The 18919-nt window shown below is 39.0% G+C and overlaps 1 protein-coding gene across 1 annotated transcript in view; it reads right to left on the bottom strand.

Moving 5' to 3' along the window:
• The window catches only part of LOC117357167 (pentraxin fusion protein-like), a 191589-nt gene that overhangs the window by 155670 nt on the left and 17000 nt on the right, over positions 1–18919 (bottom strand). The window contains exon 4 of the mRNA XM_033937539.1: positions 5842–5889. Within this exon, the coding sequence (XP_033793430.1) occupies positions 5842–5889 (48 nt within the window). The remainder of the gene's footprint in view (positions 1–5841; positions 5890–18919) is intronic.

Raw genomic sequence — 18919 nt, 5'->3', positions numbered from 1 at the left:
AGTACCAGGAGTAAAACCCTGAGCCCCGCTGACAAAGGGGGTCCTCCTCCACCGCCCGAAGGCGAAGGAGGGCATGAGCCTCCTGGAGAAGCAGGGAGAGCTGCGCCCTGTTGGAAAGAGACTCTCCTGGGGGCCTGTCCGACGGCAAGGTCCGGAAGTTCAGGGAATACCCCTCTCTGATGACAGAGAGGATCCAAGTGTCCGCAATGATCAGCGCCCAGCGGTGAGAGAAGGCACAGAGACGGCCTCCGATAGGAAGAGGAGAAGGGCCGAGGGCAGAGGAAGCCAGCCCCCTCCTGCCGAGACAGTCAAAAGGACGGCGCTAGCTTAGCCGCTGCAGGGATCTGAGGCTTAGGAGGAGCCCTCTGCTGCTGTTGGCGCCGAGGAGGAGGTCTAGAAAACGTCGGTGTCCATTTCTGTGGATAGCGCCGGGGAGGCAACCTATAAGACTTGGGCGGAGCGGGCTTCGCCTTGGCCCGGACCAAGGAGGCAAAGGAGCACTCATGCTCAGAGAGGCGTTTGGTGGCTGCCTCAATGGAATCATCGAACAGCTCGTTACCCAAGCACAGAAGATCCGCCAACCGGTCCTGCAGGTTCGGGTCCATATCTACAATGCGGAGCCACGCCAGGCGACGCATGGCCACCCCAAAGGCAGAGACCCTGGAAGAAAGTTCAAAAGCATCATAGGAGGCCTGAAACATAAACAGCCGAATCTGCGAAAGAGTATCCATAAGCTGGCGAAAATCGGTACGGTGATGGACCGGCAAATTATCCTGGAAAGACGGCAGAGACTTAATGCACTGCTTAAGATAGGACGTGAAAGTAAATTTGTAATTCAGGACCCTGTTAGCCATCATGAAATTTTGGTACAGGCGCCTGCCAAATTTATCCATAGTCCGGCCCTCTCGGCTCGGCGGGACAGCCGCGTAGACCTTGGAAGAATGAGACTTCTTGAGGGTAGACTCCACCACCAAAGACTGGTGGGAAAGCTGAGCCTTCTCAAACCCCTTACAGGGGACCGTCCGGTACCGAGACTCCATTTTAGATGGAATGGCTGGGATAGCATAAGGAGTCTCCAAATTTCGGAAGAAAGTCTGTTGCAACACCGGATTCAAGGGGAGCCGCAAGGACTCCTTAGTAGGATAGGGAAGTTCCATCTCCTCCAAATATTCCTTGGTATACCTGGAATCAGACTGGAGGTCCAAATGCAACGCCTTCCCAATGTCCTGCACAAATCTGGTAAAGGAAGAAGGCCTGCTCTCAGACTGCCCCTCAAGGGGAGAGGCCTTGCAAGACTGCAAGGCAGCAGAAAAGGAGGGTGAGTACTGCGCTGGCACATCAGTGTCGATAAGTATGGACGCCGAGGAAGCCCCGCTAAAAGAACAGGGGGGAGTCAACGACAGCCTGTGTTTAGAGGCCCCCGGAGATCCCTGGGACGAAGACAAGTGTCGGGAAAAAGAGGCAGAAACCCCCGATACCGGGGCCTCCCGGAACGGAGCCCGAGACTGCACAGGAGACCTCTCCAGACTCGGGTCGGACAAAATCAGGTCCGAGGGCTTGATCGACTCTGTAGTGCGAGGGCCCGGCGACCTACCCCGCTTCAGGGAAGAATCCCTGGGTTGTTTCACAAGTCTCCGGGACGAGGGAGAGAGATGCCTCGACCGGTGCCTCGATCGAGGCCGGGCAGAGGGAGAAGCATGCCTAGAAGGAAGAGGAGCGGAATCAGTCGAGGACATGCGTCGAGACCGACGCACCTTGCCTCGAGAAACCTCGGGACGACACCCAGGCTGGTCCGCAACGTTCGAGGTCGAAGTCGGGGCAAGCTGAGCCAAATCAGAGGAGAGCTCCGAGGAGATGATCGCCTTCAGCTTTTCCTCGAACATCGGCACCAAGACCAAATTTGGACATACAAGTGCATCAGTGCTCTCCACCGAGGGTGACCTCGAGGAAGAGTATTCCCTTATGGTGGAGGCACGCTTAGAGGTCTTAGACGGTGATCTTGTCGAGGCCGGCGGGACTACACTCACCTCCTGGACGGCCAGAGACTCCGAGGGAGGCTTCTTCGGTAGCTGAACTGAACCTGAAGGAAGTCGAGGGAGACTTGCCCGGGACCGAGGTCTTCGAGGCTGACGTTGAGACCGAGGCCGAGGTTGAGGTCAAGGCCGAGACCGGGGCCGAAGTGAGAGGAGCCTCCATGGCGAAGAGCTCCACAATTCTGGCCTGACGTCGCCGAAGAGCCCGAGGCTGAAGGGTAGCGCAACGAGGACAAGAGTCCGTAGGATGGTTAGCACCCAGGCACAAAATACACCAGTGGTGCAGGTCAGTGATTGAAATTACCCGACCGCACTGCGAGCACTTCTTAAACCCAGTCAGAGGCCGGGACATAAGGCAAAAAAAAGGCCATGGCCACACGAGTCCAAGGCAAACCGGGAGCCCCCAGTTCACCAAAATCGAAAAAGAAAAAAATTACACAAGTGGAGAAAAAAAACTACAAAACACCACACAGCGACTCCCGAAGTGAAAATAAAGAAGCCATGGTGCAAGAAAGGCACTTAGAAACGCAGAGAAGAGAGACAGGGCTTTCTGGCTCCGCAGAAAACTAAGAACTGAAGAGCACGAGGAGGAGACGCGCCCTCTAGTGGAGTAGGAAGGCACACGCATGCGTGGTGCAGCACTAGCAAACTTTGAGATCTTCAATCAAGTTTGCTTGAAAAGCTGTCCATGACCGGGCTCCATGGATGACGTCACCCACATGTAGAGAATATGCTGCCTGCTTGTCCTGGGATAAACTTGTCTACCTATGTATTTATGTTTATGTCTACAATTCTGTTTTAAAATTTTTAAAGTTATGTAATGTTGTAAACCGCTTTGGCAATGACAAGTGGTATATCAAGCCATAAAAACCGCCCCCTTCCGGTAATCGCCTGACCTTTGCCCGGCTCAGCTCCTCCTTCTTGATCACTTCTTTCCCCCCTCTCTTCTACCCTCCTCCTTCTTCATCTGCCAAACTCGGCTAATTATGTTTTAAACCTGATATATTGTTGTAAATCTGTATGTCAATGCGGATCCTAACCTAATTGATGTAAACCGCCTAGAACTCGTTGGGTATGGCGGTATATAAGAATAAAATTATTACTATTATTATTAAACTTGAAACTTGAACTGCTAGACCACCAGGGCTTTAAAGGTAAGCTGTGAAGAGGTCCGGGAGGCAGGAAGGAAGCTAGGTGATAGAGGTTCATAAATAACTGAATCCATGAATCCTATATCCGTGAATATGGAGGGGCGAGTGTATATCAAACTGAATAGTAAATACTGAAGAACTAAGTAGAGAATGATACGGGGAAAAAATCTGTCCCCGTCACCGGACCACCATCCTCTTCACCATCCTATCCCCGTCCCCGCAGCATCCACCCTTCCCTCTTGCCACCTCACTGCCCTTCGGCACCCCTCGCGTGGTCCGTGCATCTCCTTCCCTCTTAACTTTGCGGCGCGTATTAAGATTTGAGTAGCTTGTTGAAAGCTGCTGGAGTGTTCGTGCAGTTGTGTGCGTGTGTGGGCAGAAGCTTCTCCTCTGACGCAACCAGAAGTTACGTTAGAGTTACACTGGAACTGGTGGTGCCACTTTCTGCTAGTCATGATAGAAGGAGGCAAAGTACTAAGCTGCATTATTGATATTCATTTTATTTGTTTATTTAAAAAATGTAAAAAAAAATCTAGGCCAGAGGTGCCCAATACGTTGATCGCGATCGACCAGTAGATCGGGAAGGCAACGTGAGTCGATCGCGGAGCCCATCCTGTGATAGACTCGTGTTGCCATCCCGATCTACCGGCCGATCAGCCTTCCTCTCCCGGACGTCAAAGAAGACGCCACCGGGCATCTAGTTTAGTCTGTTTTTGTCATTCGGGGGGGGGGGGGGGCGGGTGGCAGTGGCAGCAGCCTGAAAAAGAAATCATCCTGGCTGGGGTCGGTGTCATGCTCTGGAGCTTCTACAGCCTTCTTATCTGGCCCTCTCTCTTCTACTTGCATCCAGCCACACCCCCTGCTCCGCGGCTCTCTTCGGCAACTCAGCAGCAGCGATCGACGCAAGCTTCTGACGTCGGGGCCTACCCTCTGCAAGTCCCGCTTGTTTCAACTTCCTTTTTCTACAAAAGCGGGACTCGCAGAGGGAAGGCCTCGATGTCAGCAGCCTGTCTTGATCACCGTTGCTGACGAATTGCTGAAGAGAGCCGCAGGGCAGGGTGTGTGGCTGGATGCAGGTGGAAGGGAGAAGGCCAGATGCAGGACTCGTGGGTGAGGGAGGAGAACGAGAAAGAGAAAGAGAGAGGGGAGGGAAACAAAAGGAAATATTTCATACCGGGCTGGGCTGGAGTGGAGGGAGGGTGGAAAAATTCTGGCTACAAGAAAAGGGCGGAAAGCTGAAAATGGAGATAGTGACACAAAGAAGAGAAAGGGTAAGCAGAACCTACTGAATAAGGATAGAGATACAGAGGGGACATGAAGAGGAGGTGAAATAGAGACATAGAAGTAATGCTGAAAAAGGGGGGGGGAGATAAAGACATTGAAAGGACAAATGGTGAACATGGGGTGAAGACAAGGACAAAGACAAATGAAGATTCTGAAAAAGTGGTGAACTAGGGATATAGGTGAAATGGACACAAAGAAGGGTGATGCTGGAAAATAGGTGGAATGGTAATTCTGACAGACACAGAAGGGAAATGCTGGATCAAGGAGAGATGGGGCTCAGGCTGGATGGAAGTGTCTGGTTGGCCCAGAACTTCCTCTACCACGTCAGAATTGACGTTGGGGAGCGGAATGCTGATCAGCACAACGCTTCTGCAGGGAGAGCTTGGGGTGGCGGTGGCTTGGGGGCTGTTCCCCGATGGTGGCGGCAAACAGAGTGGCTGGGGGGAGGGTAGGGAGAAAGAAAGAAAGGGAGCAGGTAGGGAGACAGAAAGAAGGGGGAACAGGGAGACGGAAAGAAAGGGAAGCAAGGAAACAGAAACAAAAAGTTGGGGGAGACAATGAGGTCTGGAGGAGAAGAAACATACAGGAGGCTGAAAGAAGGGAAGAAAGATTGGATGCACAGTCAGAAGAAGAAAGTGCAACCAGAGACTCATGAAATCACCAAACAACAAAGGTAGGAAAAATGATTTTATTTTCAATTTAGTGATCAAAATGTGTCCGTTTTGAGAATTTATATCTGCTGTCTATATTTTGTACTATGGCTCACTTTTACTAAACCACAATAGCGTTTTTTTTAGCGCAGGGAGCCTATGAGCATTGAGAGCAGCGCGGGGCATTCAGCGCAACTCCCTGTGCTAAAAATTGCTATCGCGGTTTAGTAAAAAGGGAAGGGGTATATTTGTCTATTTTTGTATGGTTGTTACTGAGGTGACATTGCATAGAGTCGTCTGCCGTGACCTCTTTGAAAAAACCCCGGAATATGAATAATAATTAATATTTTCTCTGCCTTTCAGTGTGTTTTGTGGGGTTTTTTTTTTAAGTTTCATTATTGGTAGATCATTTTGGCTTGATCATTTTAAAAATAGCTCGCAAGCCCAAAAAGTGTGGGCACCCCTGATCTAGGCAGTTTACAATCAACATACAAAGAAATTCAAAATAGTACACCATCTATCTAACAAACCCAGCCGCTGATCATATTCAAATCTTCCACATAAGTACACCAGTAAATAACTGTATCCTCTAAATACTAAAATAATCTCTGATCTGTGTGAGAAGAGCTATTGCTAGTGTTAAGCTGCACTAAACATACAAAAGAGTCACTAGTGCAAAGCTCTGCTCACTCACACATACTGTATAAGATGGAAAGGACTTACCTGTATTAATGGAATCTAATTCGTGTGAAAAATCAGTTGGCTCAATTTCTGTAAAAAAAAACAAAACTAAACTAAAAATGTAATCAATAATTAAAGATTCTGGTATTTCTGTGCCAAAGACAGTGCTATGATTTACGTTTATGCTTTAATTCAACAACAACATATTATTTCTATAGCGCTACCAGATTCACACGGCACTGTAAATTAAAAACGCAAGATTTCCTGCCCAATTGAGATTATGGTCTAATTATGACAGACACACAGGTCAAAATGGTAAATCTATATATGATGCTCAGGCAGGGAATTAGAAGGGGAATGATAGGAGCTCACCAATTTGTACACATAATTTAACCAATAAACAAATCAATTAATGTTGATAATTGGGTGCTAATAATCATCAGTGCTAATTGACATTAATTAGAATTTGCATGCACATTTTTAGGCACCGGAATCCATGCATACATTATACACAAATCCCCAAAAGGGGGCTCAATTATGGGAGGGGAATGGACAGATCAGGAGCAGTCCTGGAATTTATGCATAATTTTACGCCCCCCCCTCCCCCCCTCCAAAAAAAAATGGATGCAGATCCTGGCACGAAACACTATTCTATAAATAGCACTCAATTCTGAACAAAAACAAGCAACACTGTGGAGAAGATGATGTTCAAGATGCAGGCTTTATTAAAAATACAATCCAACAATTGGATTGTATTTATAATAAAGCCTGCGTCTTGAACATCGTCTTCTCCACAGTGTTGCTGGTTTTTGCTGGATTTTTATTTCTGTGGAGCATCAAGGGTCAACCTTTTGTTTGTACTCAAATCTGAGCACCATATATGGAGTAGCACTTAGCTCTAATTTTTATCAGTACCCAAACTGGGGTGCCATTTAAAAAACTGAGTCCATAACTCTTAAGAACAGTAGCTGAGGGTGCCAAGCTGTGGTATGAGAGTAGTTGTTGGTGAGAAGCTCTGTTAGCATGGCTTGGCACAGCAGCAACTCTGCTTATGCATAACAAACACTCCTGGGGCTGTGCCACTTAATAAACCATGTGTGGGAGGATCTTTTCGGTTACTGGTTCAATCTATTATATTATCAACTTTAGACTACTGTAATATAATTTATTTGGGGTTACCTAAAAAGATTATATTAAGACTTCAGTTGGTGCAAAATGCTGCAGTTCGCCTGACTTTTAATCTTAAAAAGTATGATCATGTTAGCCCTTTTTATATCAAGTTGCATTGGTTGCCTTTGGGGGCCAGAGTGCTTTTTAATTTTGGATGCATTTGTTATAAGGTGCTTTTTGGATTATCTCCCTCATATTTGTCCCCCTATCTGAAACTTTCTTATTAAACAAAAGGAACTAGAAATTCTGGAAAGTTCATCTTCCCTACTCCAAAGGCCTGTCATTTTAAGACCTTTTTAGACAGGACTTTGGAGTATCAAGCTGGGAAGATGAACTCATGGCTAAGTCCGATGATTGTTCAATCTAATTATTTGATAAATAAGAATATTAATTTTGATATATTTAAATGAGGTCTTTTGTTTCTATTCTTATTGTCATAGTATGTTTTAACTTTTTAATATTGTACTTGAATGTTTTTAACAATTGTATTACTTTTATTATATAATTTTTTTTTTTTTTTAATTTTATTTATAAATTTTCAATTTTTACAATAATTGATTTTTAAGTAATATAATTAATTACTATATATCATTGTTTTTATCATTAATACAACTTAATTTATAAACAGTATATATTATAAATTATATATAATCAGAAGTTATAAATCCCTCCCCATTTTACAAATAATGATTCTAATAATTATGCAAATCCCACCCCATTCCTATATAAGTACTATAATTGTGCTAAGAAGTCTAATCATTAGAATAATTAGTCAATGGTTGCCAAATTTTTTTGAAATTATGAAAATTCCCATGTTGTATTGCTAATACTTTTTCCATTTTGTAAATATGACAGACAGAGTTCCACCAGAACATATAATTTAATTTGGTATAATCTTTCCAATTTTGAGTGATTTGTTGCATGGCGACTCCTGTCAATATTAATAGCAGCTTATTATTATTTACTGAAATCGGACTCTGAGTTCTCATTGCAGTACCAAATAATACGGTGTCATATGAGAGTCCTACATGATTTTCTAGTAATTTGTTAATTTGGGGCCAAATTAGTTTCCAAAATGCATTTACACAGGGACAAAAAAAAATTAAGTGATCTAACGTCCCTATTTCTATTTTACAATGCCAGCATCTATTGGATCTAGTATTATCTATCTTTTGCAAGCGCGTAGGGGTCCATAACACTCTATGTAATAAAAACATCCATGTTTGACTCATAGATGCTGACTTTGTAGATCTTAATCTCCAGGACCAAAATCGTGGCCATTGAGATGCAGAAATTGTCTGTCCAATCTCAATACTCCAAATATCCCTAAGACCAGTTTTCTTTTTTTTATTTAAAAATCCATATATCAATTTGTACCATTTTGCGGCTTGATGACCCAAGAAATCCGCCTGGAAACATAAAATCTGCAGACTATATTGAGTATTAAGATTTTTCCATTCAGGGAACCCCACCTGAATGGCCTGCTTCAATTGCATCCATTTAAAATATTGTGATTTATTTAAGCCAAATTTATTTTGCAATTGTGAAAAACTAAGCAGTGAACCTTCTGAAATGACATCATTTAATGTTCGTATACCTGCACTTATCCATTGTTTCCAAACGATCTTAAATCCGCCAATCTTGATCCTGGAGTTTACCCAAATAGACTGATTTAGTGATTTACAAATTGGATCTGGTGACAGGTTACTTATATATCTTAATGTTTTCCAAGTGTCTAATAAAATTCTATTATCTTTGTATCTTCTAGGCATTGTTATACTAATTAAATTATCTAAATGTAATGGGAACAGGAGCCGCCATTCTAAATATAGCCAATCTGGTACATTCTCCATGAGATCTGGGAGGATCCAATACATACCCTGTCTTAGAATATAGGCTTGATGGTACCTATAAAAATTTGGAAAATTTACCCCTCCCTCCACAATTGGTCTTTGTAAAGATACTAAAGCTATTCTGGATCTTTTCCCAAACCAAACAAATTTTGTAATAATATTGTTTAATTTTTTATAAAAGGACCCCTGAAAAAATATTGGTATCATACTCATTTGATAACAAACCACAGGCAATATCATCATTTTAATTGTTTGAACTCTTCCCCACCATGAAAGATGTAAAGGATTCCATTGTTCACACATTTCTGTAATTTTTTTCAATAAAAGTTTTTCATTTTCTTTGACTATATCATCAATTGTATTTTTAATCATAATTCCTAAATATTTTAAACCTTCCTCTTTCCAAATAAATGAATATGAATCAAATAATCCTTTGGTACAATGAACATTAATAGGAAGAATTTCTGATTTACTCCAATTAATTTTATATCCAGAAAATTTTCCAAATTCCTCTAGAAGATTAAGTAGACTTGGAATAGTAATCTCCGGTTCTCTTAAATATAATAAAATATCATCTGCATATGCAGAAAGTTTATATTCCCAGTTAGAAAATGGGATTCCCCTTATCTCCTTAGTTTGATTAATTGCAATTAATAAGGGTTCTAAAACAATATCAAAAAGTAAGGGGGACAAAAGACATCCCTGTCTAACTCCCCTTTGCAAGTTAAATCTATCTGATAAATTGTTATTTATATATAATCTTGCACCAGGAGAGCTATACAAAGTCTGTATCATTTTAATAAAACCGGGACCTATTCCAAACCATTCTAGAGCTTGATACATAAATTTCCATTCTACTCTATCAAATGCTTTTTCTGCATCTAAAGATACCATAAAAGCTGGATCATTCATATTTTTTGCTAAATTTAAAGAGTGAAATGCTAATCTAGTGTTGTGTGATGAATGTCTTTTAGCAATGAATCCTGTTTGATGTACATCAATAATGAAAGGAAGAGCTTTTGCCAATCTTATTGCTAGTACTTTAGAAATTAATTTACCATCTACATTTAATAAGGAAATAGGCCTGTAATTTGAAACCAAGGTAGGATCTTTGTTTGGTTTTGGTAAGACAATAATTAGTGAATCAGCCATAGTACCTGATATATTTCCGTTATTCATTTGATACTGATATAATTTTAATAGATATGGTAAAATAATGTTTTGAAATGATTTATAAAATTCAACCGTATAACCATCACCACCCGGAGCGGATCCAACTCTAAGAGACTTCAATGCTGATTCTATTTCTTTTAAAGATATAGGTTCTTCTAAACTTCTTTTTATGTGATCTGGAATATTTGGTCCAATAAATGAATTTAAAAAATTAAGTCCATCTGGTTCTTTATTGTCATAAGATTCAGAAGAATATAAATCTTTATAAAAATCAAGAAACTGTATTAAAATGTCTTTATTGTTAGTGTGTGTATTACCTTGTATATCTTTAATTGCTATAATCTTGGACTTTCTTTTTTTTGCTTTAAGAAAATTTGCTAATAATTTTCCAGCTTTATTTGAATTTCCGTAAAATTGAACTTGTCTATTAAATAAATCTTTTCTCACAAATTGAGAAGAAATCTCATTATATTTAATTTTTATTTTTAATAAATCTTGTAATGTATTATTTTCCCATTTTTCAATTAATTTATTTTCTAATAACTTAATTTGTTTTCCTAATTCAAGAAACTGTTTTTTATGTTGTTTATTAATATATGCTGAATATGAAATAATATTCCCTCTTATTGTTGCTTTAAAAGCGTCCCATAAAATCTCAGCATTAATATTATCCGTATCATTAATTTGAAAAAAATCTTGTATTTTTAATTTAAATTCTTCGAGAAAATTTGAATCTGCTAAAAAAAGTATCATTAAATCTCCAAATTGAATTGAAATGTTCGATATCATTATTTTGAAGATTAATCCACACACCAGCATGATCCGAAATTATAATAGGATCTATAACTGCTTTTAACACACGCTGCGCTAGGTTATTAGAAACAAATATATAATCAATTCGTGAAAAGGATTTGTGGACCTGAGAACAAAAAGAAAATTCCTGATCATTAAAATGAAGAATACGCCATATATCTACTAAATCACAAGATTGAATCAAATTATCTAAGCCTAATGATTTCATAATTCTACTTGGTTTTTTATCTAAAATTGGATCCATTACAGCATTGAAATCCCCTGCTACTATTAAATTAGATGTAGCCAGTGGTAAAAGTAATTGTTGAATTTGTTTGAAAAACTCCATTTGATTCGTATTAGGAGCATATAAGTTGAATAAATCCATGGTTGTATTTCCCAGATCCATTTTGACATGCACCCATCTACCTAAGGGGTCATAATTTATTAATTTGAAATTCGCATTACATTTTTTGTTTATCAGAATAGCCACTCCAGCTTTTTTCTTTAAAGCCGGTGCAAATAAACTTTTAGAAATCCAACCCCCAGATAGTTTTTTAGATTCAATTTCAGAAAGATGGGTCTCTTGAATGAAGTAGATATCCGCATTTTGATTTTTAAGGAACGATAATATTTTCTTCTTCTTAATAGGATGATTTAAACCATTGACATTCATAGAATAAATTTTTATATCCATCTTATTTATCATTAAATTTTAACCAATATTCTATGATAATATACATGATTAGATCTCAGCACAATTAATATATATTGATCCCCATTTTCACCCTCTATTTTCCCTCCCCACCCTCCCACTATCAATGTTTGACTTGGAACACACATTGGTCATGCAAAACCTATATCCCTTCCCCCAGGCAACTAATCATTCATAAATTATTTTAAAATTAACCTCTAATTCAATACATTTCATATTTCTTTACCCACCTTATTATTCATTTAAACCTTTATTAAATCCCCTTGTATATAATAATAATAATTCATATCAAATATAATTGGTTATATTATGTTAATTTTTTCAAGTCTTAGACATAACTAATATATTACCCCTACAATAAATTAAATATATCTCAAATATAGTTCTAATTTCATATATATAAATTAATTTATCTATTCCTATATGGATAATAGTAAATATTTTAGTAAATTATTTTATATATTTGAAAATCATCATTTATAGTACCATAATATGTATAAGTAATTAAATAAAATATATATTTAGAATAAAGTTATTATTATTATTATTATTATTTATATCAAAAAGATTCTATAATTAATATATATGTTATAATAATTTCCCACTCATTTAACCAAATCTAAGCAGTATTAAATATATATGCAATAATTCATATAAATTATAATTAGATAAATCATTAAATATTTCAAGTCTTAGATATAAGTAATATATTATCCCTAGAATAAATTCAATATATTTTAAATATTGCTCTAATTTCATATATCAAATTGTAATAATAACTTTTAAAACATTTTTAAATATCATCATTTATAGTAACTTAATATGTATAGGAATTATATATCTATATTATAATAATTTCCCACTCATTTAATCAATTTCAAAAAAAAAAAAATTTTTCCTAATAATATTAGCAGTATTAAATATAGATGAAATAATTCTATAAATAGTATTAAATTCTATTATAGTGTAATTTTATCATAATATCCAATATATTAATAATAATTGAATCAAAAATTATAAAATGTTTTTTAAATGGATGGAATAAAATCAATAATTAAATTAAATCATAACATTCAATGTATTGTAATAAAATTTGAATCAAAAATTGTCCATGTTTTAAAAATAGTTTACTCTGTTAGTAATCCTTTTTTTTTTTTTTTTTAAGCATCTTCTTTTTTCTTATTTTTCTTGTATTTTCTATATTTTATCTTCAGATGAAACTTTCATTTTATTCTGATTATATGTAGACATTAGTTTCCTTCTTTATTTCCATCTATTTTCATTAGATAGAAATTTGCTTTATTCTGTTTTATTATGTAGACATTGGTTCTTCTTGTGTCAAAAATTCTTTCAGTTTTGCAGGATCTTGAAAATATATAGATTTATTCCCAGTAGAAATTCTCATTGTAGACGGATAGTATAGACCATACATGTAGCCCTTTTCTTTTAATTGTTGTCTGAATGTGAGGAATTGTTTCCTTATATTTGCAGTATCTTTAGCAAAGTCAGGAACGAAAATCAATTTAGATCCTTTATAGTTTAGGTTTTTATTTGCTTTTGCCACTTTTAAGATCTCAAATGCTTGTTGGTATCTTAATACTTTGAAGATCAGAGGTCTAGGAGCTGTCTGGTTTGTTGGTTTTCTTGTGGGGATTCTGTGGGCACGTTCTATCTCCAACGGCCATTTAGAATTTAGCTGCAGCAGTTTAGGCAAAAGATTTTCCAAAAACTGTATAGGGTTTTCTCCTTCAATATTTTCAGCTAAGCCAAGGATTCTAATATTCTTTCTTTTTCCTCGGTTCTCCATGTCAATTAGTTGATTTTTTAAAGTTGTAACATCTTTCTTTTCTTCTTCATACTTTTGTGTGATAGTTTCCAACTGGCAGATTTTTTCCTCCATCACAGACATTCTCTGCCTGTCAGTTTGAATCTCCTGTTTTAGGTTGATCAGCTCCTCCTTAACTTCTGATATTTTGTTGGCATTATCAGTTAACATTATTTTGATTTTAAATAATTCCGCCATGATGTCAGATTTTTCATTAAGATCTTCAGCTTCCAGCGGAATTGGTACACTCGACGGCGATACGGGAGTGACCTTCGACCTTTTCGCCGAAACTCCCGATGTACATGGTTTTTCATTCTTGCCTTGCCTTATCGCCGCCATCTCCGACGTTGTTTTTTATTATTTTCAGGTCGGGTGAGCTAAATAAACAGTTTCTTTTTATTCAGTTTGTTGCCTGGGACCAAGGAGCGCCGCGGTTAAGCTGCCATATCGTGCGCGCTCCAATTTTTGATTGTACGTAGATAGTGTGTTCTATGAAACTGTACCATGTGCTGAAATGTCTCAGTATTCTCCTGTTGTGAACCGCCCAGAACTACTGGTTGGGCAGTATACAAGAAAATAAATTATTATTATTATCTTAGCTTTATCCTGCCAGTGAAATAGAATGCCCACCGGAGGATTTAAGTGCCAGGGGATGGAAAGGTAGTAATGGGAGGAAATACTGAGAGACGTTAAAGGAAAGAAAAAGGGAGAGTGCGTGAGAATCGAATGAACAAGTAAGAGAGGTAGGACACAATGACAAAAAGGATGGGGACTTGAGCAGAGCATGAGATGAGGAGGAGAAGAGGAAGAAAAGATGAATTAGAACCACAGGCTTCTACTCCTAGGAGAAAATAACCCACTGTTAACTCAGCAAGTGACCTGAGGAAAGACATTTATACATATATATTGGGCTTCAGTTAGGAGTAACCTTTAAAGTTTTGGTTGAGTGAGGAAGAACCTCCAAGCTCTTGATAGGAAAATAAGATGCAGGCAATGGCAAGTCGCCTTATCTCAAGAAAGATATAGTGGCGCTAGAAAAGGTTCAAAGAAGAGTGGCCAAGATGGTAAAGGAGATGGAATTCCTCTCGTTTGAGGAAAGACTAAAATGGTTAGGGCTCTTCTGCTTGGAAAAGAGATAGCTGAGGGGAGATATGATTGAAGTATACAAAATACTGAGTGGAGTAGAACGGGTACAAGTGGATCGATTTTTTACTCCGTCAAAAATTAGAAAGACTAGGGGACACTTAGAGAATAGATAAGCTCTGGAATGCGTTGCCAAAGGATGTGATAAGAGCGGATAGCGTAGCTGGTTTTAAGAAAGGTTTGGACAAGTTCCTGGAGAAAAAGTCCATAGTATGTTATTGAGAAAGACATGGGGAAGCCACTGCTTGCCCTGTATTGGTAGCATGGAATATTGCTACACCTTGGGTTTTGGCCAGGTACTAGTGACCTGGATTGGCCACCGTGAGAACGGGCTACTGGGCTTGATGGACTATTGCTCTGACCCAGTAAGGCTATTCTTATGTTCAACATGAGACACATAAAATCAAGCAGGGGAAAGTGGATCCAAGATGGCCGCGGACAACAGTCAGTGAGAGAGATGCTCTCAGAAGACTGTGCTTCGTATACTTAACTTCGCGGAGATGCCGAAGTGGAGAGGGAAAAGCGCTGCTGGAGCCTCGCGGCGCTTGGAGACTCCGACTCAGGCAACAATCGAGGACTTTTTGAGGCGTCTTCAGCAGGAGCCTTTTGCATCTGGGAGTCGCCCGCTGGAGCCGCAAGCAGCGAGTGAAACCGTCGCGTTTCTCCCTGGTCTAGAGTCCACTCTGAGCCCAGACGCTAGGACCCCGCCTCCACAACCGCAGAGTGCCAGCTCTCCACGAGAGGACAGTCTGTCTGAAGTGGTGGACTCTTTCCCCCGGGAAGCTATCTCGAGTTTGGCCCTGGAGGAGAGTTTGACTTCGGGGAAGCCATCGGTGGAGTAGGAGGAACAACACGCTCAGGAGGGAGCCGGAACAGCTGGGTAGAAATCAAAGTTTGCAAGTATTCTCACAATTACTAAACCTACTAATGTTACCCTGGATTCTATATGGGATTTAGTAGTGACTCTAGGTCAGACTTTGTCACCTCAAATTAAAGATTTAGAACAGAAGTTCCAGGAACAAAAAGAGGATATAAAAATTTTGAAGCAAGATAATATTGTAATAAATACCAAAATTGAAAAAATTGAAAATGATCTTCTGGAAGTTAATAAGATTCAATCTACCATGATTAGAGACAATTCAAACCTGAGAAAGAAGTTGGAAATTTTGGAGAACAATAGTCGATTAAATAATCTTAGAATTTTGAATTTCCCCAAATTTTCTCAATCTCAGCTAAAGAAATGTTAAAAAAATATTTTCATGATATACTTGATGTGTCAGAAGAAATTTTTCCCTTTTTTCAAAAATCTATTATCTTCCAATGGAAAATCAAGAAGGGCAACAACCTCAACAACAAGATCAGGAGCAACAGATGGACTTAACAACTATGTTGGATACATCATTAAAATAATTAGTTAGACCAGCTACTTTGTTGGTCAAAGTAGTATTGTTACCTGATAAAAATTGAATATTAAAATGATTCTTCAAGAATAGACATAAGGAATTTCTGGGTCAAAAAATTCAAGTGTTTCCGGATGTGACAAAAGAAACTCAGAAATTAAGAAAACAATTTCTGTTATTAAAGCCAGGAGTAACTGCAAAGGGTGCAACTTTTCTTCTACGATATCTGTGTAACTGTCTTGTAAAACATAAGTCCTGTAATTATATATTCTTTGAACCCTCCCAGCTGTCAGGATTTCTAACCATGAAACGTCTTGAGGGGGGAAATGTAATAATATCAACCTAATAAGAAAATCTTTCTGTAATTACTAATAGTTGGCCGCTTATCTTCCAAATAGGATGTTATTTCCTTTATTTTTTTATTTATTTATTTATTTAGATTTCTATCCCGTCCTCCCAGTAGCTCAGAACGGTCTACAAGCAAACATTCACAATGGAGCAAATTTGGACAATACAGAGACTATAAAGTAGATTAAATACATTTGGTCAAGACAAGACTATACAGTAATTTAGTACAGGACTGCACCGCCATTTAAGTAGGAGTTTCAAAGGGGAAGAGAGGTTAGAGGGGAGGGGGGTTTAAGGGGGAGAGGCATAGACTGGTTGAATTTTAGTTGAAGAGGAGGGTCTTTACCGCTCTCCGGAAGATCATCAATGAGTTTTGTAGTCTGATTTGAGGGGGGAGTTGGTTCCAGAGTTGGGGGATGAGCGGTTGTTGAATCACTCATTTAAATCTTGGATCTCTCAAATATGGGACTTTAAATATTGATTAAGTTAATAACTTTACTTTCTATAATTCAATCGCTGCTGTAGTGAAATTTATATCTTATTCATTTCTGTACAAGAAGTTTATTTTCTTGTTAAACTGTTAAAAATAAATAAATTTAAAAAAAAAAATCAAGCAGGGGAGGGAAAGTGTTTCATCATCTATTCTATAACAGTATGTTATTCAACATACGTAGGAGTAGGAAAGATGGGGGGATGTGGGTAGGAGATATGTGGGGGAATGTACATATGGTATGTGTGGGAGAGTGTTGAGGGTAAGACTGAGAACAGGGGGATTTTTAGAATACCATGTCTCACACTACGTATAGCTGATAGATATGTGTTATTATATATGTTTTGCCAATTATGTTTGTTATGCTTGTTCTATCAGAGTCAGAATGCAATAATCAATGGACGATGATAAATTTCCTCAAACTAAACAAACCTAAAACAAGAATATTATGGTTCGGAGACTATAGCTTGCTACCTAGCACAGAAATGGAGTTATCCACAGGTGAAAGTCTAAAGATAAACTAAAACTCCTTGAGCATAACCTTCAACACACACATCACCTCTCTAGTGAAAAAATCCTTCTTTAAGATAAGACAACTGAGGACAATAAGACCAGTTCTTGGACCGGTCCTTGGAGGGCATTAGATGAAGTTAAGAGGTGATAGTCTCAGGAGTAAGGCTAAGGAAATACTTTTTTTTTCAGAAAGGGTGGTAGATGTGTGGAACAGTCTCCTGGAGAAGGTGGTGGAGACAGAGACTATGTCTGAGTTCAAGAAAGTGTGGGATAGGCACATGGGATCTCTTAGAGAGAGGAAGAGATAATGGTTACTGTGGATGGGCAGACTGAATCTGCCATCATGTTTCTATGACCAAGACCAAGACCAGGACCAGGACAGTAGCACAATCAGTTCTAATATCATACCTAGACAATTGCAACTCGCTATATTGTGGCATTATAGAAAAAGAACGCAAGAGACTACAACTACTACAAACACGGCTGCAAGATTAATTCTCAAAAAGAGTCAATATGAGAGGGCAAGTCCACTACCAGAACAACTACACTGGGTACTGATGAAAAAGAGAATCCAATTCTAGCCTGCATGGTTCACAAATGCAATCTATGGAGAAAATTCAGAAGGACTAACTTTTGGTATCAAAGCCCCACATTCCTTCTTCAAGTCACGCATATCACAATACTACAAACTATCCTTCCCATCACCTCACTAAGTATGATGGAAGAAGACAATTGAGGCTCCCTTTGAATACTAAGGACCTCTTATTTGGAACAAACTGCCAACACACCTACGACAACCCACCACCTACCTGAAATTCCAGAAGAAACTAAAAATATATCCCTTCCCAACTTAGCTGCTTTCTCATCTTTCACCCCTTCCTCTAAAACCAACTCTCCTTCTAACAATGTAACTTCAAGTACTTGATCTAAATCTTATTGTAAACTGCATAGATTCCTTGCAGATAACTGTGGTATATAAGACACTGTATTGTTTTGATAGGCTAGAGAGAGCTTTGACGGAAACTCAAGCAGTTGGAACAAAGATAGTATTAGGTGAACTCCTAAGGTCTAAATCCCAGAAATACCAAAGAAAAAAGACAATTTAATCATGAAAGTATAATGTGTGTGACTATTGGGCAGACTAGATGGACTATTCAGATCTTTATCTGTGTTCATTTACTATGTACTATAGCCAGTAAAATAAGTCCTCCTAAAAGCAGGGATTATTTTACTGCTTGGAAGCATTGGGCCACCAGGACACCAACAGTTCTTACCTTTGCTAATCTTCTATCTTGTAAATCCACACTCTATTCCTGGACTAGTGCGTTATTTTCCTATGGTCGCCAGACAGCTTGTAGGAAGCCTTAAACAAACAATGCTTTGAACCCCTCCCCTCTTACCTCAGGACTGCCCCCCAGGAATCTAGTTTGTGACAAAACAGCCAGAAACACCTGTAGAGGACAAGGGCAAAAGAGAGGGATATGGGGATATACCCCGACCAATAACTCTAATCTGCTCATAACATAAAACCAGAACAATCATGAACAATGGAATCAGGTCATTAAAACATTAGGAACCTGCACAATAAAAATAACAGTGCTATAAGGAGAAACAGCCTGCAATGACGGAAGGGGGACTAGGGACCCCTAAGACAAAGTGCTAAACATATTCGGATGGAACTCTTAGAAAGGCTGGTCA

This window comes from Geotrypetes seraphini, chromosome 3 (genome assembly GCF_902459505.1).
Source record: "Geotrypetes seraphini chromosome 3, aGeoSer1.1, whole genome shotgun sequence".
In the NCBI taxonomy this organism is placed as follows: Eukaryota; Metazoa; Chordata; class Amphibia; order Gymnophiona; family Dermophiidae; genus Geotrypetes; species Geotrypetes seraphini.
This window is presented reverse-complemented; position numbering and strand designations above follow the sequence as displayed.